The 24,800-nt window shown below is 39.0% G+C and overlaps 4 protein-coding genes and 1 long non-coding RNA gene across 21 annotated transcripts in view; 2 read left to right on the forward strand and 3 right to left on the reverse strand.

Moving 5' to 3' along the window:
- The window catches only part of LOC116180844 (serine/threonine-protein phosphatase 2B catalytic subunit 2), a 204,632-nt gene extending 203,256 nt beyond the window's left edge, over positions 1 to 1,376 (reverse strand). For 14 of the 17 annotated variants that reach the window (XM_031500995.1, XM_031500993.1, XM_031500987.1 and 11 more), the window contains exon 1: positions 1,188 to 1,376. In XM_031500995.1, coding sequence (XP_031356855.1) covers positions 1,188 to 1,236 — 49 coding nt within the window. In that variant the 5' untranslated portion in view covers positions 1,237 to 1,376. The remainder of the gene's footprint in view (positions 1 to 1,187) is intronic. The other 3 variants (XM_031501000.1, XM_031500999.1, XM_031500997.1) reach the window with 1 other exon arrangement.
- A 6,168-nt stretch (positions 1,377 to 7,544) lies between these two features.
- On the forward strand, positions 7,545 to 8,799 carry LOC116180847 (caspase-1-like). Its single transcript, XM_031501002.1, has 4 exons — positions 7,545 to 7,614; positions 7,666 to 7,983; positions 8,032 to 8,210; positions 8,258 to 8,799. Exons 1-4 carry the CDS (start codon positions 7,551 to 7,553, stop codon positions 8,690 to 8,692), a joined length of 996 nt encoding a protein of 331 aa, XP_031356862.1. The 5' UTR covers positions 7,545 to 7,550; the 3' UTR covers positions 8,693 to 8,799.
- Positions 8,800 to 14,956: 6,157 nt separating this feature from the next.
- On the reverse strand, positions 14,957 to 16,390 carry LOC116180848 (caspase-3-like). Its single transcript, XM_031501003.1, has 4 exons — positions 15,842 to 16,390; positions 15,605 to 15,792; positions 15,445 to 15,553; positions 14,957 to 15,392 (listed from the first exon to the last, which is right to left on the reverse strand). The coding sequence occupies exons 1-4, from the start codon at positions 16,140 to 16,142 to the stop codon at positions 15,028 to 15,030; spliced, it is 963 nt and encodes a 320-aa protein (XP_031356863.1). The 5' UTR covers positions 16,143 to 16,390; the 3' UTR covers positions 14,957 to 15,027.
- A 6,382-nt stretch (positions 16,391 to 22,772) lies between these two features.
- LOC116180850 lies at positions 22,773 to 23,231 on the reverse strand. Its single transcript, XR_004147172.1, has 2 exons — positions 23,090 to 23,231; positions 22,773 to 23,034 (listed from the first exon to the last, which is right to left on the reverse strand). It is a non-coding gene; the product is annotated as an uncharacterized LOC116180850 (long non-coding RNA).
- Positions 23,232 to 23,251: 20 nt separating this feature from the next.
- LOC116180849 (mitochondrial import inner membrane translocase subunit Tim23) lies at positions 23,252 to 24,469 on the forward strand. Its single transcript, XM_031501005.1, has 5 exons — positions 23,252 to 23,414; positions 23,462 to 23,702; positions 23,752 to 23,921; positions 23,967 to 24,078; positions 24,354 to 24,469. The coding sequence occupies exons 1-5, from the start codon at positions 23,348 to 23,350 to the stop codon at positions 24,361 to 24,363; spliced, it is 600 nt and encodes a 199-aa protein (XP_031356865.1). The 5' UTR covers positions 23,252 to 23,347; the 3' UTR covers positions 24,364 to 24,469.
- The last annotated feature ends 331 nt before the right edge of the window (positions 24,470 to 24,800 follow it).

Here is a 24,800-nt window from a genome sequence, read left to right on the forward strand (position 1 = left end):
TCGATGCCTACCGTAAAAATGGGCTTTATAGTCAAAATGAGTAATTTATGTGCCATACAAGTTACCAATTGAAACATTTTATTCCGATTCGCTATCAACAAGTCAGTAGTACATGAATACATGTGTGAGAGATCTTGTCATACTACAAAATTGACGTTTCCGCAATCGCCTATACGTTTTTAATCTGATTAATCCACCAGAAGCTCCAAATAATACCTTGGTGCACACGGGCACTTAATCGTTGCTACGCCACTGATTGGCAATATCTTCCTTAAACAGAGAAATAGAACAATGACTACTCGATTCCCTTGAATGAAATGGTAATCAATTTGTGGTCAAAAAATTCCAGCACCTTCTAGGTGTTGCAATTTCCATGTCACTTAGTAAAGTTTGTTGAGAAAACAATTAACGTGTAAGGGTTGAACGAGCAAACTTCCAAAAAACTGTTGCCTCCACCCCAGGAGTGCCATAAACCTCTATCGCTCATGCCCATTTGCATAGGGCCAAATCCAAAGCTTGCTTACAGAAATGGCATAGAATAGAGGCGGGCCATTAAATGCGTTATCAGCACGTTTATGTAACAACACCTTGTAAAACGTCCCATTGAAAAGTAAAAGTGTTCACGAGAGGTGAACACGCGGAAGTCCCGACGACCAGCAGCGGGTCCACGGAGATCGATGTAATTGACGAGTTTTAGGAGGATGACAATGGTAGGTTAGACGTGCGACCCCCCCGGAGGGTGGGACAAACGTGATGTAAACAAAAAATGTGACGGCCGCCTTCGTAAAAAAAATTAGCGTCGACACTCCCCCGACAGCAGCGGCCCCGAATTCGGGAAGTAAGAAATTTATTGTCGATTAAATTCCAATTGGATTAGGAGCCGAGCCGAGGTGGAATAAACATTTAAATAGACGCAGCCAAATCGGGCACTGCAGCAGCATGAGTGGAAAGATCGGAGGTGGCTGGGCCGCCTGCATTTAAAGGCGCACTAACAATTGAATTTAAATGTCCGTGCGCCTTCACACGCCTAAACCGCACCAGCCGGCGAGTTATCGCGACTTTTTTATATTAAAATTTTCACAATATTTCTTAAATCAATAGTCATGGCGCCTAGAAAATCAATCCCGCACACGAAATGCGCGAGAGCGATCTAAAAAAGTTACATAAATAAAAGCACATCCACTGACCTTGTATCATGCGTTGCGTGGTCGACAGTTTCTGATTATTCGAAGACATTTTTTGAAATAATTCTGTACACTTTAAACTATAAACATCGGATTTTCGTCGCACAAATTACACACACCGCTCACAAGCTAAATTCTACTCAAGATGGAGCATTTACGGCGACCCAGCCAAAGCTCAAAAGTGCGCACGCCACCGCGTCAAATCGTTGCAGAAATTTTGTTTACATACGCTCTCTCCATCTACAATCAGTGGCGGAGTTCGTGTTTACGCAGTCGTTCGATAGAGGGCGCCAGGCACAAGATAGTTGCAAATTTTTGCTGGATATAAATTGATATATACAGGGTGCAACCATCACTTAAATAACCAAGTAACAGCGTTAACAGTGTCGTACTCCGTAGTGTCTACACTTGTTTTAAATATAGTATCATCATAGCTGTGTATGATCAATGAGAATAGTGTAAATCTTTGTTAGAACCGTTTACTTATTTACTATGATCACGGTTTGAATGTATAGTGTGTTGCCTACATACACATTTTTACATTAATTAGTGGCACTGGCGGCTCGTGAGTTCTAAAAGGAGGGTGTGTGTTAAAAATGTTTTTTCACATACAACACAAGCAACGAATGCTGATTTAATTTATTTTAATATTTCCCGCTAATAAATTAACATTACATCTAACCATTCGTTTTGAATAGTCTTTTAACCCTCTTCACACCTGTGAACCTTTCATATTGTGTTGCAGGCGCTGCGTCTAATTCAGATGCAAAGTTTGAGAGTTGGCAACCATACAATTTCTTGGCGGGGAAAAGCTGCCTGCGCCACCTAGAAAGCACGAACGGGGGTTAAGTTTGGAATCTTGTCTTGAATGGCGGTCGTGAACGCGTCGTTCCATAAATGTTTGTTGTTATTTTGTGTTATTTAATGCAGGTAGTAATTTTTGCATTTCTTTATATCGTATTTATGTTTTGTGTGCCGCATTTTATATTTTGTGTGTTTGAATCTTTATTTTTGAAATTTATTTGGCTTAACCACAATGCAGAATCACATGTGTGATACCGTTATGCTATTGTTTGTAATTGTTTACGTTTTTGGTGTAATGCTTGCTTAATTTATGTTTATTGAGTTGATTACTTGGTCTTGTCCCTAAAGTTACATTCACATAAGTTTTGATCATTTTATTTTAATATGTGGAAATTACTGATTCGTTTGATGTATGTACTGACTTGTTGTTTGTTACTAACAATTTTCTCCTTGAATGAAGCAGTCACGGGGGTGGAAAAAAACTGTAGTCAAATTTGTATTACGACACCTAATTCCGTGATTGTCTTCGACATCCAACTGTAGGTTCGAAACCCCGAAACCAGGGGCGGACTACCCATCTTGCAGGAGCGGGATTCCGGATTACGCTAATCAAAGCTCTTCACTTTAGAATCTATGTGCGATAAATGAGTGGCGATTCAATAATTTCCACATTTCTTGTTTTTAGTTAAATTTGCCTACAAGGCCATGTAATTTTCCATTTTGTTTTTAACAAAAGGACCTTATTGCACCAAAGATGAGTCACATCCTGTACTCTTAACCCTTTCTCAGAATGTAGGTACCTGCTACTACCTGACCCACTGTTCCCAAAAACTTGCTTTTAACCTTGAGTGTAACCAACATTGTATATATGCATTTTCTATCTTTGTTAACTACTGCGTAAACTTTTACAATATATTTTGTTAATTAACTTTTGGACTGTAGGTATTAATCAAACTGCGAGGTTTTTCTTACGTCGTACTCTTTTTACCCTTAGCAGTTACTTTTGCGAGAGTACGACACCTTTTGGCTTTGCTTGTTTCGTTTATTTTATATTAATGTAATGTAAGTACATCAACTAAATTTCCGGGCTTTCAAAATCTTAATAATTACGATCATTATTAAACAAACTTTTGACAATTTCAGTGTTTCACTTAACGTTCCTTCCCTACTGTGCTTCAGGTCGAAGCATTGTCTACAACTAACGTAAGGGGGCCCTGCCTTAGATGTTTTATCACGTGCCACTTTTCAAATTTAAGCGGGATCTTGTTTAGTTTTGGAGGGAATAGTAATTCGGGTGGCCATTTTTTAACGTTGCCGGGTTGACTTTATTTCTGTGTTTTTGTAGTGTGAAGTTAGCGTAGAACCTGGGGGTTAAGTACAATGCGATCAAAAATGAGTTGCTGTCGAGTCGCCTTTGGAATTTTTGTTTACATGGGAAATCGCACTTAACTTGAACTTCCAAAGGCGACTCGACAGCAACTCATTTTTGATCGCTCGTTACACTACAAACTTAAGCGCTTCGCTACGAAAGTGTTGTGTCGAAAGTATTTGTGTTGGGTGTAGGAGTGCCGCTGCTACCATAGCTAACGCTGCAATGAATCCTCCCGTCGTTTACAACCGTTCTCTTCCAGATATTTGACTAGTTTTCTTAAAAGCTCTTGTTATGTAGAATAAGAGGACAAATTAATATCTTAGAATTTCGGCCATGACAAGCCATTACTGGACAGGTTCTGTTTCCTATGCTAAATTTAAAACGAGCATTGTTCCGTTTAGCTGTTATCAGCTTAATCGGTTGATCCCAACATTCCAATTAACAGTGGGTGTTATTTGGAGTACAGATTCTGAAAATCTTAATACGGCCAATTAAGCGAATTAAATTAACAGTCGCTAAATAAATGTGTAGCAGTAAACATCATTCATAGTGCCACAAGAATTATGGACCCAGTCCTATATTTTTCCGTTGATCCCCGGGCACGCAATTAATTAAAGACGTTTTAATTTTCGAGCGTTATCGCAAGGCAAGCCGTCGATCTAGAAAAATCGCAGATCCGCCAGAGCCATCTTTAGCAAATGTGAGGCCTGAAGCGAAATACTTTTGCGGGTCCTGATTGCCGAGCGGAGGAGGGGGGTTATGGAATACCGTCCGGGAAGGGGGATTTTTGCAAAGTTATACATGCAAAGTCGTCATTTTAAAGCACTTTGAATGACTGTCACGCGGCGAAAGAGAAAGGAGATCATGCAAGAGTGACTCACTCCCCGGCGAGCGTGAGGCTTTGTTCGCGACTAATGGCTACCTCGTACGAATGAAAATTTCGTTCGTAGGTGTTTTAATTAATCAATAGAACATATTGCGCGGGTAATCAGACAGATACTTTATATATTATATTATACAGGGTGTCCATTATGTATGGAATATAATGTATCTCAGTAAATATGGAATGTATATAAAATTATTCCGATAATAAGCCACCATTCAGTTGTTTTTATTTTAAAAAACAAATGAGTAACGAAAAACAATTGATTTTTTTTAATTGGCAATGCACTTTTTCATTAGGCTCATTTGATAGAGGTTTTGTTCCATTTTCGAAGATATAACATGTTCGTACCCTTATTCAAAAAAATTTAAAAAAAATTATCATAATTAGATGCTAGGTGCTAACGTGTTATGTCATGGAAAAGAGAAAAAAATTCATTCCTTTTCTGAAAAAAAAACAATGGAATGCTGCCGTATTATGGGAAATAAATTGTTAAACAACTTTCATATAGACAAATTTTGTATACAGTCGATATTTACCGAGATATGTACTATATTCATAATGGGCACCCTGTATATTTATATACAGTGTGTAAAGCGATGGGGTATACAAGAGGGATTTTTTTTTCAAATTTTGATTTATGAAAAAAAGTTATTCTTCATGATATTTTTTGCTTGCTTTGAAAGTACCAACAACGTTTCGATAATCTAAAATTTATTTATAGAAATCTGGAAAAATAATAAAATTAATTTTTTTATTGAAAGTTATCATTCTACATTATAATCAAGATAGCGTATTGCTATCAAACCACAAACACTCGAAATGTTATTGGTACTTTCAAAGCAAGCAAAAAATATCATGAAGAATAAATTTTTTTCATCAATATTTTAAAAAAATCCCTCTTGTATACCCCATTGCTTTACACACTTAGAGTATTATTATATTATTTTCATTCAACCAAAACTTATATTTATTAACGAGCTCCTAGCGAGTTTATAATTTTGCGGTGTCTGTCCGTCTGTCTTCATAAACGAATGGACCGATTACGATGAAATTTTGGAGGTGGATTCTGTATCAAATTTGTAGATCGGAGTTCGTGAATTGGCAATGTATCCCAAAAAAATAAGGAAGGCCCTTTTGACATCTCCGTGAGTTATGAACCGAATTGCATGAAATTCAATATGCGTATAGTTTTTGCCATATAAAACGCACTTCCAAAAATTGATCCTAATCGATCGACAGTCAGAGTGCCCTTTTCGCATCTCGACCATTTACAAACCGGATTGCAAACTTTTTTATTTAGGAAAGTATTTGAATGAAATTTGATACATATCCTTTGAAATAAAACCAAATTTAACGTCAGTTTCAAAATTTCGTTTTGCGCATGCGCAGTGCCAACTTTCTTATTTATGGAGTGATTTAAATGAAATTGTAACGCCACTTATATTATTCGAGGGCAGTTGTTTCCCTAGGAGCCAAAGTGGTGGCAGAAGACATGGCCGCGTTCCCGCCAACTACGACAGACGTCCCATATTGTTTTGTTTTTGTTTTGAGTTGTTGTCAATTAATTAAGAATGCGTCGCCATAAAATTATGTAAAAGTGTTTTCTTCAAAATAAATTATTATAACGTAGTTATTTTTTAATATCAGCGTTATAAAATTAGATATATAGCCACTTGGCATAAAAGCAAATGCATTTTTCAAATTTGGTTTTGTGTAGAATGTGCAGTGCCAACTTTCTTATTTGTGGAGGCAATTAAATGATATTTCATACATAACACTTTAAATAAAAGCAAAAACTACCACCAGCATCAAAATTTGGTTTTTCACATGCTATAGCCATACCCAGGAGCTCGTTTGCTATATTTGTTTAATTTATTTATCTATAGATTTTAGTTTTTCTTGTACAGTTATTGCTACCGCTTCGTTAATTACAAGTAAGCTTTTTGTTACTTTACGTTTCTTAATTACAAGGAGAGAATATGTCTCGATTTTTAAATTGCTGCCCCGAAGAAACCGCTACCGAATTAGTATTCAACATTAACATAGCCCCAACGCTTACCTTCAAATTTTGGGATCGCCGTCTCCATTCGAGTTACCTGAGTACCCGACACCGCCGTTCCGTACGGGATCTTTAAAAATGTTTAGCATTAATGTGCCTATGCCTATTCCCTGTCCCCTTTCCCTTCCCCTTCTCCTTCCCCTTCCCCTTCCCCATCCCCCACATACTCCTGTCATCACTGACATATTGACATTAATCAAAAGTTCTATATGAAAATTGAAATTTTATATTAAAATACTATTTCGGGTACAATTTAATACAAAACTCGTCAGTAAAATGACATTACACGACTCGGAAATTAAAGTACTCGGCTCCAAAGGGGCCTCGCACTTCATTGTTTTCAATATTGCCATTTTCCGGACTTTTATGTAAATATTTAGTTATTACCGCTGCATTGTCTGTTGTTGGCTGATAATTTGTTAAAAGCAACGAAATAATCAATCGATGACCTTGAACTTAAACTTTTGAAAAAAATTGCCCCCCCCCCCTCCCGTAAAATCCACTTTTTTAATTCGCCCTGGCTATAACAATCAAGGCCCTGATAGCAACAAACCTCTGGCTACGGCCCTGGTTAAAAAGATTTTTTAAGGACATTGTAAGGTTCTCTCAAATTCTTCATCTTCTTCAGAAATCATGGTTTGGAAGACTCTTGGCTTTTCCAAATTATTGGGGATAGTTCAACACTCATCAAAGCTCTTCAATGCCCTTCAAAATTTTTCACTTCAAGTTTATTTTGATGGTCCGTTAGAAGCCATACAAAGTTTTCTAAAGGTTTCCCAGATTGCAGAAACTTTAAGCGCCTCCAAGATCTGCAGTAGGTACTTCAATCTCTGTCAAACCCCTCATGTTTCTTCAAATTATTCACCACCCGTTTCTTCGACGATTTTCTTCAAAATCTTTTAAGACCTTTCAAATGGTCAAAGAGTCTTGGAAGTGACCTAGAGCCTTGAGTATAACCTTGTAGAATCGAGGAAGACCCTTCAAGAGTGGAGCATGCGACTTGAGGGCATGAAAGAGACCTGAAAAACTTGAGGGGCTCTTAAAAGCCTTGGAACGCCTTAAAAGGGCCCCGAGTCAGAAAGCATATCGGAAGGCCAGAAAGGCTTCAAAGAATTTCCAGTTCTATTTTGCTCATTACTCATCAATAGGGAAAACAGGTACTTTCACGTTATCATCGCTTGATAAGATAAATTACTTGGCACAAGTATAGATAGGTAGGTGACCACAAATCATTCGGTTTTCGCAATGACTTCCAAACACATCGAAAGTGATACGACAGTGTTACACTTACAAGCGCAAGGACAGGATGGTAAGTTGGAGGAATTCTCCAAATTCAATTTACGTAGGTAGTGAATTCTAGATTCCGTAAGGATTCCATTTCGCCCGTCGCCTTGTAAGGTAGCAGATATGGAGATAGAGACATTCGCGCCAAAATTTACTGAAAATCCCCACGCGGTCGAACATGAGGATGAATATCCGAGAACCGGTTCCGATCCCGGCTTGGTGGTCATTTTCAATCAGCAAACCTTTGGTGACGACGACGAAATGGCGAGGCGGGGAACGAATCGGGACGTGAACGAACTTATTCTCACCTTTGGCCGTTTGGGTTATAACATTGAGGAGCGCTACATCTACAACAACTTGAAGAGATTCGAAATTCTGGAGGCGATTAAAGAGTGTAAGCCATGCACCGCACGTTGGCTCGCGATTTACCTGACCTTTTTAGTGTCCTCCACAGACCACTCGGACCGAAATTGTTTAATAATCATCGTCTTGACGCACGGCGAAGTCAACAACGTGCTTCAGGTCGAGGACGGGCTAATGGAAACTTCCGAATTTTGGACGCCATTCTCCAACACCTCGTGCCTTTCGTTTTCTAGCAAGCCAAAGTTCTTCGTCTTCCAAGTAAGAAAGCGCAAGGCGAGCCGTGCCAGTAACCCCATTTTTTTTAGGCGTGCAAGGGCAACCAAAACTCCCGAAGTGGCGAGTTGACTGTACCGGTAATTCCCGCGGGAACTTACCGAACGCCGCTGGAAACCGATTTTCTGATCGCCTTTGCGGCCGTCGAAGGTACCAGATCGTACAGGCACACCCTCCTCGGCTCGTGGTTCATACAGGAGCTCTGCAGGAACTTTAACGCGCACGGACGGCGCGATGACGTCATCAGTTTGCTTTTGAGAATCACCAAGTGCGTCGCCTACAACCATTATCATGTGGCCAAGGATAATGGAAGAAAGGTGATCGTAAAGCAGATGCCGTTGCTGCTCTCCACGCTGACAAAGAAATTTTACTTGTGCAAGAGCAAGGATAGGAACTTACTGCTTCAGCTGAAGAAGAAGCAAGAAGAAATGTTGGAGCTGTTGGCAGAGGCATTAAAATCCACGTAATGGAGCTTTTGCTCTTATTTAATTTTTAGAAATCGGCATTTTAGAAAAGATTACAAAATTCAAAAAACCGCACTTTCTGAATGTAAACACAGCAGAATAATTTACAAATGACGGCTGTTATTATTTTATAATGCATCGTGTTTCATTTGTTTAATTTTACAAAGCCTACCTAAAAGTAATAATAATAATAATAATAATAATGTTTATTCCCACAAAAACAACTAATAGGAAAACAAAAATAAAATAAATAAAGAAAACAAGTGTAGTGTGCTTTTCTTTCGCGCCATCGACAAATACCGGAAATACGTGAAAAGTATATTAAAGATACAATTTAAGCATTTTAATTAATTAATTAATCTCATTTCCCAATATTTAAGGTTAAGACCGAGATTTTTAAAAACGGTTTTCACTGGCCTCTTTGGATGTTATTTGGCTACTTTTTCATAAAGAAAAAGTCATATTATTCTATTTGAATTTTTTTAATTTTTTTAGGATTGTGGGTCATAGTGTCAAAACTAGCCCCCTGGTGGAGAAGGATTCAACTAAATTAACTATAATGCTCTTTTCAACGATACCAAATTTGTTACAATCGGTCAAACGGTTAAGAAGTTAAAGGAGGTTATGGCAAAAACAATTGAACGCCCCACGTCATCTTGGTTTTTGAAATAACTGAGTTTTTGTTTACGAAAATGATAGATAAACTGGTTCTCTGAAAAAAGAATTTTAGGTTTATTATGCGAAATTTAAAGAAAATGCAATTTTAAAATTTAATATGGCAATTACACTCTCTGGTGGTCATTTTTAGAACATATTTTCCAGCGATTCTTCATAACCAATTTACCCATTAATTTTTTTTACTCCTAAGTCATACGACGAACGGTCCCCGAGATATGGCCGAGGAACAGTCTTATTGGGTCACCCGGTACAGTAACTATATTAGGATATGTCATATGTCCACAATATACATTTAGCCATAAGCAGCGCCTTTATTCACAGAATTTGGCAAGAACACAAAGAAAAGTGTAAACTCATATGTATAGGTACTAAATAAAGTATAGCATTTTAGCCCCAATATGGCGACGGGAACGAACGACCAATCAAAACACTGTATCCACTGTTCTAATGGAGTCACTGTACCTATACCTAGAAACGATTGGATTTAACGCCATAAACTTGTGAAACTACAATGAGAGCGTTATAACCAAATCTTGTTTTTCCCGGATAGACAACTACCATTATTTAAGTAAGCAGGTATACTGCTATTGATGAGGGAACAGGTTTTTTAAATCAATTGTTCTCCAATAAAATAAAATGAAGGTGTCGAAGGCTTCCTGAATTGAAGAAAATTTACAATTGTATAAGACCTATGGTAATTAAGTCCTAAATCATCAGTAAGGTCAGAAACGGTTTATGTAAACAATTGAAATTCCTGCTACCTACTTCAATGGATTTTCTTAATTAAAATTTAAAAAAAACAATACAAATAAATACAAAACACGTTAAACAAGTATAAATTGTGCACAACTCTTGTGCAGATAAAGCGCATTTTTTTAAGAACCGAAATAGGTTTCGTTTTGACATCACCAATGGATATATTTCTTGCAGACGTCTCAATCGCCCTTTGTGAGTACCCTCTTCCGACAATTCGTTCTTGAGGTATAAGGAAATATACGCGATCACGATAAGAGGTCTAGGAGGAGGATTATGGTTGGTAGAAATTAATTCATTTCGTTGAGACGTTTCATTAGAGTACCATGAAGGAACTAGTGCCACTCTCCCGCCCCTCTACTCCACCCCGTATTTTGAGGACAGAAAAAAGGACACTAGTTGGTAGAAAACGGTTCCTTGCGTTGAGATCTTTAATTAGAATACAGAGAAAAAATAATGTTTAACCCCCCCTCAGGCCTCCTCGCTCACTCATCTCGAAAAAGAGTCGCACGGGAAAGTTATAGTTTGTACAAACCAATTTATTTCGATGTTTTCTTTCCTTCGTAATAAAAAGCCGAGGTGTGTCTTGACTTTTACGGAAAAGTTTAGTCGGCGTGCTGTGATTATCGACCGTTTGTTCACAGAGGGTCTTCAAGTTATCAGTTAAAGGGAGTTTTTCCATCACAAAAAGCTAAATTTCGAACAAACCCAGTGTGGTATCACTCGAGACTCGAGTGCTACAATTGAAGTCAAAAGGTAAAGTTTCGAAGCAATATTACCTGGTGTTTTGTGTTTGTGCAACATTTATTGTAATCGCAGATAGGTACGACCGGAGATTTTGGATTATAGACACTTTTTTGATTTTTTAATTAATCGGGAACTATCGATCGCTTGTTGCGTGGTATGTTATTCTGGCCCTGAGATGATTCCCGTAAAAACGGACTTGGAACATCCCTCCGTGCAGAGACAATATTTCGGAAATTGACCAATGGGAACTGAAAATTGGATCTTAGTACCGCTATCTTCAATTCAATGGATTTTCTAAGAATAGATGCTCTCTGGAGATAATTTTGCGAACTTTGAACTTCTGTGTTTATTATTACTGGCAAACGAAATTATTTGCTTCTACTGCAGTTTGTCCATAGCCTTCTTTGTTTGACTACAACTGTTCCTATTTTCAATGGTTCTGAACGCTTTGAAGTTCCACGAAAGGAAAGACTCGTTAAGTAATATTGAACACTACTTCTTACCCATAATTTTGCAAATACGTTCATTTACGATTTTATGCCACAAGCTCTTATGACAAAGGTTAACCCCTTTTAATTCTCGAAAAACCTTGGCACAGACACGTTTCATTATTCCGCCTTGGCGTTAAGGTTAGTTTTTCCTTTTACTTGCACAATAATCCTTTTGGCTAGCAACACGTTTACTTAAATGGCTTACGAAAAACTCGCCTAAAACTCTCTCCTGGCTTTAACCACAGATCTGTGCTTTAACCTAAACTTTTTTATGATGGCCCAAAAACACAGAACTTCTCGCCCTAGCGACTCCAAAAAGGATTTTTTACGGCGGTTCCCGTGGTTAATTCTTGCATAATCAAAAGACCGAATCTCCCAAAATACTTCTCCGGATTAATCCCTACCTATCTTTTTGCAATTAATTAACGCCCCTTCAAAATGGCGCCTTGTAATTAAGTAAACCTGCATTTTTCAAGAACAAATCTGATTGGTTGTGTCCCGCGAATTACACACGAGTTAGGCCGTTCATCGTTATCTCACGCGTTTGGTTTTTCTGCAAGCTTCCCTTTCCACAAGCAAGCAATGATCTCATCTTGATTTCGCAATTTGGAGCACGCAAAATCAATTCAGATAAAACTATCCACGCTGAAAGACCGACATGTTGGAGCCAAGGAACTCGCTTTACAAGGTCACTGCGTTTCTCGAACTCAATGACGTATTAAAAAAATGATTCGTGAACTTTGTCTATTGCCCACAAACTTCTAAAACCTAAGCCCCGAATTTCATTTGACTTCTTCAGTTTCAAAATACACACAAAAGGAAATACCACCATCACCATCAGGTACCAATTTATATACTGAAATCGCAATCTGCAAAATATGATACACCTGGAAGTCACTTTCCTTTTACTAACGCTGTCTGTTTGTTCCATTTTTGAGAGCCTTACAATCACATACACCGACTTTCCTGTACCGGTTGGACCGACAATCATCATCGGCTTCCGATGCTGTACCAATAACGTCATCAGGGCCATATTTCGGATAGTTTCAATAGTGGTCACGATGATTTTGTTAACCGGGATATCGCGGGGAATCGGAGGAGCGGTCATTAGATCGTCGGACCACAATCTCCACTTTCCCTTACCCTGAAAAGCGCGCAAGTTTTGACATCACCAATGGATATATTTCTTGCAGACGTCTCAATCGCCCTTTGTGAGTACGACAATTCGTTCTTGAGGTATAAGGAAATATACGCGATCACGATAAGAGGTCTAGGAGGAGGATTATGGTTGGTAGAAATTAATTCATTTCGTTGAGACCTTTCATTAGAGTACCATGAAGGAACTAGTGCCACTCTCCCGCCCCTCTACTCCACCCCGTATTTTGAGGACAGAAAGAAGGACACTAGTTGGTAGAAAACGGTTCCTTGCGTTGAGATCTTTAATTAGAATACAGAGAAAAAATAATGTTTAACCCCCCCTCAGGCCTCCTCGCTCACTCATTTCGAAAAAGAGTCGCGCGGGAAAGTTATAGTTTGTACAAACCAATTTATTTCGATGAGACCTTTCATTAGAATACCATGAATGGTAGAAAATGTGTTTACCCCCCCCCCCCCGCTTTTTCTAAAATTTAACTTGGGCACCTGTGAATTTTGAATCCATTCGACTCCACTTTTGGCATCTGGCATTCAGTTCATAACGTTGAGTGAAGGATGGTTCATAACTAACGGAGATGTACTCGTAAAAGCCATCGGATATAATAATAATAATAAACGCAGAAAAAATTCCTTCCTTGGTGCAAGCCCCCACACCATAACGAACCAAATAGCGAAAAAAGTAGAACAATAGCTCTTAAGATAAAGCTGGTAGCAGGTAAAGGTTGTATGACGTGCAAAAATTTTTTTTTATTGATAACATCAATTTAATGTTATCAATAAAAAAAATTTTTGCACGTCATACAACCTTTACCTGCTACCAGCTTAGATTACGTGCACACATCCGTTCGTTAAAATACTTAAGATAAAGAACTAGTAGCGTCTCAACGGATGGACGGACGGACGGTTGGACAAGGTGGCCACAATAGCGCATTGTTTTTATATTTGTGGAACTGCGCTAAAAAGACTTCGAGACCAAACGAGAGTCTCATCGTTACTTTCGCCGAGACTCGTAGTCAATCTCGTCTCGCCAAGACGAGACTTTCGCCGACACTGAACGTAGGTCTCCTTTCGAAAATTTGAGACGAAACGGCGGCATCACTAGTTAAAATTTTGGCATTTTGTAGCCTGCGCATGCGCACATTTGATCATTGCTATGGGCGATCTGTTTGCCTTTGCCAATGGCAGTTGTAGTTTTCGATTTGTAATACATGTGATATATTTCTTTCTTTACTATAAGCATCTATGGGTAAGATTTTAAAGAAATATCTTCATAAATAAGAAACTTGGCATTGTGCAATCTGCGCATGCGCACATCGCGCAGCCTGATCATGCCCACATTAATCATCAAGATTTTTCCTGCCTCAGGTGTCAGAGCGATAAGCTACCGAATTAAAAAAGAATGAACTAAATATATTGAAAACTGTAGCAGTAGTTAGGGCCTCTGACTGAGGGTTGACATTTTGAGCATGCGATGCGCACATTAGATTTTTACAATATGCAGTATGCTTGTCTTTACTAGAAGCATCTGTGGTTAACATTTCTAAAAAATATCTCTACAAATAAGAAAGTTGATACTGCGTAGAATGCGCATGCGCACGTTAATCGTCGAGATTTTTCTTGGTTGAGGTGCCAGAGTTATTAGCTACGCAATGCAAAAAGAACGAACTAAATATCTTGAAAACTGTAGGAGTAGTTAAGGCCTCGGACGGACGGGCGGACGGAGAAACATGAGTTGGAAAATGCGCTAAAACGACATTGGGGCATTGGTCCAAGAACTTTAGGTACGCAAATTCCAGGTCAGAGGTCTAGAGAAGGTATAGGTCGATAAACTTAGGACCTGTATTACAACCAAAAAAGCATCACAATAACGCCATTGTGGAATCGTTGTTGATTTAATGGTATTTCCCCCATACGACCAACCAGGCTAGGCACCCCCAAGGAATTTAAATAGATGGTGCACGATGGCATAGTCAAAAAGTGGTAAATCCTCACATCTATGGGGCAGCACTGTGTCATGTGTCAAGGCAAATGTTTCTTGGGAGAATGAAATGCATCCGAAAATGCTACTCCTAGGAGAATTCCCGATATTGACTGCTAAGGGAATGAGACGCAAACTTACCGAAAAATCACCTCTCAAAAAAGTGTCGCAATACTGTAAAAATAGAAAATGGCTATACCTGCGTTTATCTATGGGTCAAAAACCTCTAAGGAGCGTGTCAAATGTCTAGACCTTTCGTATATTAAACTGGAAACGAATACTTTTGACGTTTGGAATTCTGGATCACAGATTAGGTACTCGATCTAGGGGATTCCGAACATTCCCATGCTACTGTGAAAGAATGTCCAAACACGTGAATTCACTGGTTTCGTACTGAATCATCGATTTTGCTTATCGGCGAAAATTATACTCTTATCAGCGTCCTCATTACATGAACTACCACAATAAAGATAAGCATTGTTTTAATGTTAAAGTAATAACATTGTTTATTTTAAGGTCAAGGTACTCTTTGGGCGCTATCTCCACGGTGGACGTTTCTCCGCTTTTGGGATCTTCTTTCGTTTGGATCCTGGCAAATCAGCCTGACTCGTTTCCTTCGACGAGGGCGCTGACCTCTTCTCCTCGTTATTTCGTTTGATTTCATTATGCCAATTCCGCAACTGAATTATGGTTTCGTCCTGATTGTTATGGAGGTCATGGTAGTGCCCGCGGTTTGCGCTGGACGACACGTAGAACTTGCGGGTCATGGTTGAAATGATCAACGGTCTTATGTACTTGTGGTCGTGGGTGCGCGTCACTAAGCCTATAATGTCGTCCTTTTGACCGAATTTGTCGATTTTGTTGCAGAGAGACCGAATGAATTGCGCCCTACTGTGGTAACCTACAAGGATCTTATTAGACTGGTTTAGGGGTAGTAAGAGAGGATTACCTACCGGTCACTTTATACACTATGAGGATGTCAGCTTCAGATGGCAAACTGTAGGCACCTTGCGGGGTCATCGCCTTGGAGTCAAACGCGTAGGCGGTTGGTTTTCGGCATGCCTTGAAATTAAAAACTCTTTTGTAAGCATCTACATCGACTAGGAGCTATACCTGAAATATAAAAATTTTGGGTTTGTTTCGCAAAGAAGGGCAGTTATTCGATGTGAATTTGGTCCAAACATCCCTTAACTCTATGGAAGAGTCCGGGTCCTCGTCCAACTCAAGTTTGCCCTCCTCCTCGGCCATGCCCAGAAAGAAGATGATTAGGCAACTCTTCTCTTTGTGATCGCCTTTTGCAACTAGGAAAATCAAGTGAACTTTGGGGAATATCAAATTTGGAGCACGTACCTTGATCCAAAGCCTCCAGAACAGCACTTCGACTTTGTAACCCAAAGACATTGGAGTCCGAAACATTGTAACCTTGATCGCGAAACTCCCTTCGAATCACCTGCTCATTGTCCACGTCGCGTTTGGAGTAAAAAATTAGCACCAGGCCCTTGCTATTATCGCGATGCTCGTATTCGTCTGGAATGAGTTCTGTCGACGGTGGTACCGTTATCTCCTCCACGTCGTCTGGGTGGAAAAGATGCTTTGGAATCTCGTACTTTTCTTCCTTTTGGCGCACCACCTTTCCGTCCGATTCAAACATTGTAATACGTACACAGACACTGCCTTATCTTGCACTGATAACAGATTGAAATACCTACTAAATCCGTTATCAATGTCTAGAAAATTCGATCAGGTGAGTGATCGGTAAATAAAAAAATTCCCTGGACTGTCTTAGAAAAACCACAGTTGTACATACATGGTGGTCTAAACATACATATAATTCTCAATAATGGAAAAAGGCCATTAATACTCGAAAAACCACAAAAAAACGCCGCTTCGAACGTTCAAGTTTCGCTCTAGGCCTAAAATGGCGAAATGGCATTCTATGCAGTTAATTTTCATGGTTTCTACTAGAGTGGTGCTTGCTTTTTTTCAGATCAAATTCTTTTGAGTACATTTGTAATATGCCCAGAAATGTATCAAAATGTCTTACAACACTCTGAAACTGACATTTTAAGAACTTTACATTGGCCATTTGTGGCCATTCTTGAACTCTGTATGTCCCTCTAAACCCAGGCGATTAAATTTTGGTATAGCTTGTAAATGACCTTAGGGGCCGGCATTGCAATTTTGACTTACCCTATACCTACAGTTGGCAACTCTGGGGAAACATAAGCAGAACCTTAGACTATGCTTCTCTAAGAGCATGAGATGCCCCAACCTTAGCAACGTCCTGTGAAAACGATTGTCGATACGAAGCACCCTATAAGTACATCATTTTAGTTACACAAGCTGCCATCCGAAATCTGGTGGGATTACAGAAAAGGGAAAGAGAGCGAAGATGAGACGGATGGAATTTCTTGGAAGACCACATATGTTTACCATTTCAAACACCTGCAGTCCAGTTTTTACCTAGAAATGCGTGAAATGCAGGGAATGGATGATTTTCGGGTGGTTTTTAGGGGTGTTAGCAGATCAAATTACAGCGTGCCTTGGGTTGGTCAATAAATACGATTTAACATGTGTGTTCCGGGTCTTTTTCTTGTAACCGGCTTAAGTGTAAAGTACGGCTTCTCTTGAAATATTTTGTTATACCTTAATCATTGCTGTGTGCTTTTGCTTTTTATATCAGGTGAGGTATTTGCTTTTTTCAATTCATTTATAAATGCGTGTAACTTGAATGCAGATTGTAACCCTTTACTTATGTACTTACTGGATTCAATCACTTGTACCTTTCAATGTGTAACCTTTGTTGGTGTTGGCAATCATGTTTCATTATCGGTAGGACTGTATCTGTACTGTACATATTTGTGTATTGTGCTTTTTAGTCACTCTCGATTTTTCATTGCATTTCATTATATTTGCTTATTTGGGACTGTGAGTAATCAAGAGGGAAGTGTGCTTGTTTAGAGGGGATCGAGTTATTCAAGTTTATACGGGCCTTGGTGAACCTAACAATAACATTTTCACTCGTTCCGAACCCAACAACTTTAGCCCACCCCACTGGGCCTGGGTAATCCTACCGTCCGGCGAGACACATTTAATATCTCTTAGTTTTGTCTGATGTATGTGTTGTAATACCTGGGGAATGGCTCGATTCCATTTTGGTTACTCATAGCGTATATGTAGCATTTACCCCGGTTTCGAGAGGGCTCAGAAGTGCTGTACATTAGATGTTATCTGTAGGCTTTGTTCATTATAGGGCTACTCCGATTTAGGTTTTCCTGCAGTTTTCCTAATTCGTAAGGTAAATGCCGGAGTAGTATAGAACCACTTACGACCCTCGGCAGGGGCACCGTATTGGTATTAGCTTCAATATCATCTTAATCAGCTATTGCTTTTGGTGTTCTTTACCCCTAAAACGCCCTCAGTGCCTGCTTAGAACTCAGTTACTACACAACGTAGGTGTCCTACATGACGATCACGATCTTAGTGCACTTGGAGTGGCCGCCGAGTGACAGATTCTCGCGTGAAACTTAAACGAGAATATTCAAATAGGCAGCCATGTTAATTTGGCATTCCCGCCACTACAGAATATGGTCAAATGTTCCGGTGTGCGTTAGCCCGCCAAGATAGTAGGAGGCTAAGATCATTACAATACTTTTTACTATTTTTATTTGCAATAATAATAATGCGACATTGCTTTTCTCGTTTGAACCATCTTGCACCACAAAACAAGGTCACTCCTTAGTTACGTCGCCGGGAAATACCCTTTCAGCGATGTTGCCACCGTGGTTTTAAATAATAATCACAGAAACCTCAAAATATCAAGATAGTAGCGGGTATGAGGTCCAAGGAATAAACATCACAATGATGGTATAGGTACTTTCACGTGTATACATAAATAAATACTTAATAAAACAATATAAAGGCATAAGCATCTGTACTGTATAACAAAAAAAGCATGATTTATTTCTTTTTGGCTTCATTTTTGTGTGGGCGGGGTTTCAGTCAAAGGTGCTGTTATGAGGTTGGCAACGATGTTAACGGGGGAGAGGAGACACTTCTAACACAGAAGTGATATAAAAACCTGTTCTTGCATTTGATCTTGTTTTACTTTATTTTACGGCCATCCCAACCCACTATACATTTACAAATATCCATGTTTGGACTCGGATTCGAACCAGACACCCTTAGTACCGCAATCCAGCTTCAACTGAACTGCGCCACACTTGTCGGCTAACTTTAGTAATGGTACTAAAACAAAAGCTAACTTTCTGCCATTGCTAAATTTCCTGTTCCAAGAGGTACCTTGGTGCAGATCGAAAATTTATTCGACGTGATGGATTTACAGAAGAAACTCAAACAACCCACGAAGAATTGAAGGAATACAAGGAAACACAACCGACGGAATTAAACGAATTTCAAGTGAAATGAATCTGGAAAACATAAATACACTGAAAGACCAGAAAAATTCCGTAGAGGAAAAAATGCCCAAAATCTGGAATGTTCCAAAGATGGGAAACGACCCAAAGAAAGAACTGTATTGCTTGACAGGAAAATTTCTTTTTTCGTTTATTTGAATACTTCACGTTCTTCGGGTGGTGTGAATTACTTGGATTTTCAGATTTCTTTATATTTACGGTTCTTCGACATCTTATAATTCCATTTCTTAGAGGTTTTTTGATTCTTCGGATTGTTTGATTTCATCAGATGCTTCGGAATTTTTTGATCTTCACTTTTGTTATACTTTTCAGATTTATTTGGTTCTTCAAACTTCATTTCGAATTTTTCATATTCTTCAAATTCGTCAAGCTTTTTATGTTCCCATCGCGGGATTACTCAATTTCTTCCCTAACTAGATTTCATTTAGAACAGATTTAAAGAGACCGCCAAAGGTAAGGAAATATAATCTTTGGGAATAACAAGGAAAATGCAGACTAATAGAATACTATTTTACTACTAGGAAGTAAAGTGCACAGATAGTAAAAACAATACTAGGCACATTCCTGACAAGGTTGCCGCATAAGTATTTCCTGCATACTAATATTAACATAGGTTACAGAAGAAAATCTGTGATATAAATAGGTAGCATGTAAGTAAACAATTCAAACTGTCGGTAACGTACCGGGTTTGTGATTATAAGTGTAATGGTCCTAGGGGTCTATCAAGCCGATACGGAAATCGTTGAGTTATCCTATACTTACCGTTGGCCACTCTGGGAAAAAACTACGAGCAGAGCCATCTACCTTTCAAGTCGGCGGCACTTTTGCATTTGGATGGCAACCGGCTCGATATGGGTGGCACGAATGAACTACGTTTTGTAATCGGTTCTTGTTATGCGTTGGAACACGAGACATAATCGGGAAGGTAATTAAATAAAAGACAAAACTTTTGTGCGTAAGAATTGACAAGAACAAATAAATATATTACGCAAATACGCATACAAGACCATACCAGGGAAACCTTCTACGGGACAAAAACCCCGACATAGGCCACACCATGAAATAAATCAGCTACAGCAACGAAATGCGAGAGAAAGTACAGTAAAAATCCCCTAGTCTTCGACATCTGCGCAGACCGGTCGATTGTTTATATACAGAGCATATTATATTTATGTTTCAGATGTAAATTAAAAATCTCAAATTGTATGATAAATCTCAGGAAATTGAATCAAATGCAATTAAACAAATTCTTAAAAACAAAACACACGAGACGTCATAAATGGAGTGAAAAACATGATAAATCAATGTAGTACAAAGACACATCAAAATACATGTACAATCAATTGAGATAACACAACTCGTAAAATAAATTGCATATACATAAGAAAAATCAAAATGGCGTGCCTCTACTCCAGCCTCCATTAAAATAATTTTATTTAACACGAAAAATACATGAGAGAATGCCAATAGCAAGTATTCATGTGGAAGGCGATCATCGCTCAAGAAAAACATATTTTAAATAGAAGAAATGTTAATTTGAGTTCCTACCCCTTCTCATATTTGCGACACAGAAATGCAGCCTACATGAGACGAGCAGGTCACAGATACAGCGAACAGTCCAACTGTATAATAGGTCCTACTCCACGGAAACAGGTTGAACCACTCGCACACAGACACATCAAATAAGAGAGCCCCCCTTTTCGTATAGCTAACGCACATGAACTGCAGAGCGCCATGAATAAGAAAGTAACAGATACAGCAAACAGTCAAACTGTGTTAGGTAATTCCCTCACGGAATAGTTACTATTCATAAGCAACATCACACTGATAATCAACTCCTCGTGAATACAGAAAAAAAACCTAATCAAACAAAATAATGACATAATGACCTGCACAGTACCTATAACAAACAATAAACATGATTCAGATAACGGTACTCGTAAACAAAGGCTTGGAATACGCCATCTTTAGATATCGGCATTTTATGAAAAATCAGCAAAATGTAAATAATAAATTGTGACAAGAAATGCAATGATGAATAGTTAGTACAACAAAGGATAAAATGGTTTCTACCTGTAAATAGATACAAAACACAATAAAGTAAATAATCAAGAAGAAAAACCCAGGAAAGCGTGATGCTCTCCAACGGTCCCAGCGCCATCTTCTTCATTCTACCACATTTTTTCCCTAGCTTCTTTATAAAAATCCCCTAGTCATCGGCATCTGCGCAGAACGGTCGATTGTTTATATACAGAGCACATCATATTTATGTTTCAGATGTAAAGGTGTTTTGCCTAACCATAAGGGTGGATTATCACATAAGATAATCCCCTTTGTGTAAGTTTGCTTGGGTGTACAGCATAAAAAAGCACCCTTCTGTGGATAGAAAAAATTGAAATAACCCACACAAATACGCGAAATAAATCAACTAAGACAATAAAATGGAAAGTACAAAAATACGTAGAATAAAAGTCAAGTATCGAGATGGAGATAAATGCAGTTAAACATACCAACAAGAACAAAACACAAGAGAGAAGTGGAAAACACGATATGTTATAAAAACACATCAAACAGTTCAATTTAAACAAAACAGAACAACTCAATGCAATAAATTGCATGTAGGTACATAAAAAACATAACGTAAAAGTAGAAGTAAACATGCAAGCTGTATTCATGTTAAATATTGATTATCTCACATGCATAATCACATTCGAAAGAGAAGAAAAGTTAACTTGAGGACTCTCCTTCTCGTATTGCAAACGTTCTGCCAGGTAGCGAGCAGGAGATAAGTGATCAACATATATAGCGAAGAATTGTTAATCGAATCGTGCAGACGATATCACACACATGAATGCATAAATAAATACTTAATAAAACAATATAAAAGCTTAACCACCTGTACAGTATAACGAACAAACATGTTTTATTATAATGGGAGGTACTCAAAACAAAAGTCATTATCAATAAATTTCCATACTACGACACGAAATTTTATGTAACAGAGTGGGTCTCAAAGTTTCAACTTTATCACCCCAAAAGCGATCCAGTTTTCAATTTTTCTTGGGCGGCTCCTTTTTCCAGGGAAGGCCGTACTATTCGTAACCTAAGGGAAAACACTGGTTCCAGCGATATGGGTATACAACTAGTTAGTTACAAAGGACAGATGGGATTTGATTTCAGAGTGTCGCCACGCGAGAAAGGTCGCATGACTATGTATCCGTTTGGCGCAACGCTATTGGTCGAAACACGTTGATTCAAGGTCTTTGTGCAGCTGTTCGACCAAGATGCGGTTTAAAAAGTGATCGTACTCGCAATATTATGTTGTTTCAACCGCGCTCAACTCTAATGCCATCTGGTGAATTTTATGCCCTCTATGTATTTCGCAGTGGCGTGAATCAAACTTGAGTGGATCTCACTCATAGACTATGAAAGAAAGGGGACTGATAATATCCTATCAAGGTCAATGCTGCGCGCGCGCGTTGACGCCTGGGGCGGCCATATTTTCGGAGCCAAAGTATGTTTAATTTTTCATTTTCGTCATTATGCGATCCTTAAGTCTCGAAATGTGAGATTAAAAACATTATTGGACAATGGTACATGTAGTGCACGGAAGTGATAGCCAAAAAACACACGAAAGTATATCGTTTCACAGGTATACATTATAGGTTAGTTTTCGGTGAAGTAACAAACAAATGTGGGCTTCACTTTACGATCATTATCACTCCTCACTCTTTCCTTCTCTAAGATCTCACCGTACTCTACTTTTAGGAATCACTAGGATTTTCAAGACGCGGTTCAATTTCGTGCCCATATGCACATTATGAGCAATGTTTAAACGCAAAGCACAAACTCAAAATTCTTTTATTTTTATAGTTAATACATGCACATAATGTGCTACAGCTAAAGTCCTATCTATACTGATGATGATATCAATTACATTCTAATGAGGACATGGGAAAACAAATTAAAACAGTGCACATTTAGTTTGAAGAATTGCTGCTGTACGAATGTTTAACGGACCTAGACTTTTTAGTCCTCTTAATTGACTGCAGCAACCTGAAGATAGCCTCGGGTGTAATCTTCATGTTTAACATTTGAATCAGTATGCTGCAACATTGCAGGTTTAGAACTTCTGGAATCAACATAGGGTTAGGAAACTCACCAGACGATTTGAGGGTTGATATTTAAACCGGATAACTCCGTCAAGTGGAATAAGTCGACTTGGTGCGGTTGTAATCTGTCCAAAAGCGTTTTTTCGAGCAAATATTCGCTTTTGTTTGACATTTTTCATTATCTGTCACTTGGCAACGGCTACGGTTGGCAACACTTTTCTCACCACATTAAAAATTCCTGACACTTTCGTCCTCTGAAAAATTTGTTTTAATTTGGGAACGTGCTCCAAAGGAAAATTACAAAAAAAATGGCAACGATAAACGATAATAACGATATTTACTCACAAAATTACGGCAACAACCCGGGCTTGCCAGGTGAGTCGACGCCTCATGTGATCAATTAACCTCAAAGACATTTGTAGGAAGCTATAAGCCGTTCACATCGCCGTACTTAAACTTTGATCCTGGTTACGTACCGGTTAACCAACCCGAATTCATCTTTCTCGATGGAAACAATAAACAAAGGGGACGTTTCGAATTGGCCTTCGGTCAGATAGGCGGCTCGTGCATGGCCGGTGCCGCAATCGGAGGTGCAACAGGATTTTATAACGGATTCAAAGCGACCACACTGGCCGGAGAGACTGGAAAGCTAAGGCAGACACAGTACGTCCATTCCAATCTACGACAGACTTGTATAATTCGACTTTTGCAGAATCTTAAATCACATCATGAAGAAGGGCAGCGCGACCGCGAACACTTTAGGATCAATTGCTGTGATATATTCCGCGTTCGGTGTTATTCTGTCGTGGGCGCGAGGTACGGACGACGATCTCAACACAATGGCCGCGGCGACGGCCACAGGGTGCTTGTACAAATCAAGCGGTATGTAGGGAGGATTGATTCGCGTTTTGTTAATCCTGGTTTTAGCGGGACTTCGAAAGTGTGGCATGGGCGCCGCTGTCGGTCTGGGCCTTTCGGCCGCCTTCGCCCTTTGGAATTCGAAAGATAAACTAGCACAATTAACGCAGTTCAATCCAGCGTAAGGAATTGCACCCTCTTTTAGTTCCTTTCTAATCTTAAACGTTAACGGGCCGCAAGATTGTTCGTCGTTACAATTTAGCTAATTTATTACGTGCTCTAGATGAACGATCGTTGTACTAACTTGGGAACGTGTGTCTGTGGATTGTACAAATATTTCGCCTTAGTCTCTAAGTCTGTTGAAGCGGTTGTATTGAAATTGTCCGTTAGAAAATATAGTGAATGTTCGAAATTTCTCTTAGTACAATGTTATTGACCCATTTCTTTGTTTAACAGGGAGAGATGATGAAACTTGGAGTACGCGTCGGTACAGTGTCGTTTCAACAGTGATCAATAGTTTGTAAATATGCGTTTGTAGTTTCAGATGTACCTAATAAATGATTTATCTTTCAGGGAATTATTTTTCCTCTTAATAGAATAATATACAGGGTGATTGATTCATGTACTCTATTCATAAGTGGAACCCAATCAGGTGCCACACCAAAGGCCCATTGCTCATTGAATAGGAGTTGGATATTCAATGCGTCTGCCTAACCCCTTTTGTTCGTAAACAAGTTGTTCCTATCAATAAAAGGCTTATCACCCTACCCATTCCAGAACTGTTATCAAGGAGCTGATGTTTATGGAGGTTTTACTGTGCACAGGTCATGATGCTTTTCCTTCTTTAAGATGATGCCTACTCCTACATCTCTTCCTGAAAATTGAAATACGGCGCTATGCTGA

This window comes from Photinus pyralis, unplaced genomic scaffold, assembly GCF_008802855.1.
Source record: "Photinus pyralis isolate 1611_PpyrPB1 unplaced genomic scaffold, Ppyr1.3 Ppyr1.4_LG9, whole genome shotgun sequence".
In the NCBI taxonomy this organism is placed as follows: domain Eukaryota; kingdom Metazoa; phylum Arthropoda; class Insecta; order Coleoptera; family Lampyridae; genus Photinus; species Photinus pyralis.

Coding starts and splice junctions, on each gene's coding strand:
- LOC116180847 (XM_031501002.1), top strand. CDS start 7,551: ATGACTTCCAAACACATCGAAAGTGATACGACAGTGTTACACTTACAA. Junction 7,984..8,031: donor TCTGGAGGCGATTAAAGAGT/GTAAGCCATGCA, acceptor TGACCTTTTTAG/TGTCCTCCACAGACCACTCG. Junction 8,211..8,257: donor CAAAGTTCTTCGTCTTCCAA/GTAAGAAAGCGC, acceptor CATTTTTTTTAG/GCGTGCAAGGGCAACCAAAA.
- LOC116180848 (XM_031501003.1), bottom strand. CDS start 16,142: ATGTTTGAATCGGACGGAAAGGTGGTGCGCCAAAAGGAAGAAAAGTAC. Junction 15,554..15,604: donor CCAAAATTTTTATATTTCAG/GTATAGCTCCTA, acceptor TTTAATTTCAAG/GCATGCCGAAAACCAACCGC. Junction 15,393..15,444: donor CATAGTGTATAAAGTGACCG/GTAGGTAATCCT, acceptor AGATCCTTGTAG/GTTACCACAGTAGGGCGCAA.
- LOC116180849 (XM_031501005.1), top strand. CDS start 23,348: ATGGCAACGATAAACGATAATAACGATATTTACTCACAAAATTACGGC. Junction 23,415..23,461: donor CAACAACCCGGGCTTGCCAG/GTGAGTCGACGC, acceptor AGACATTTGTAG/GAAGCTATAAGCCGTTCACA. Junction 23,703..23,751: donor GGAAAGCTAAGGCAGACACA/GTACGTCCATTC, acceptor CGACTTTTGCAG/AATCTTAAATCACATCATGA.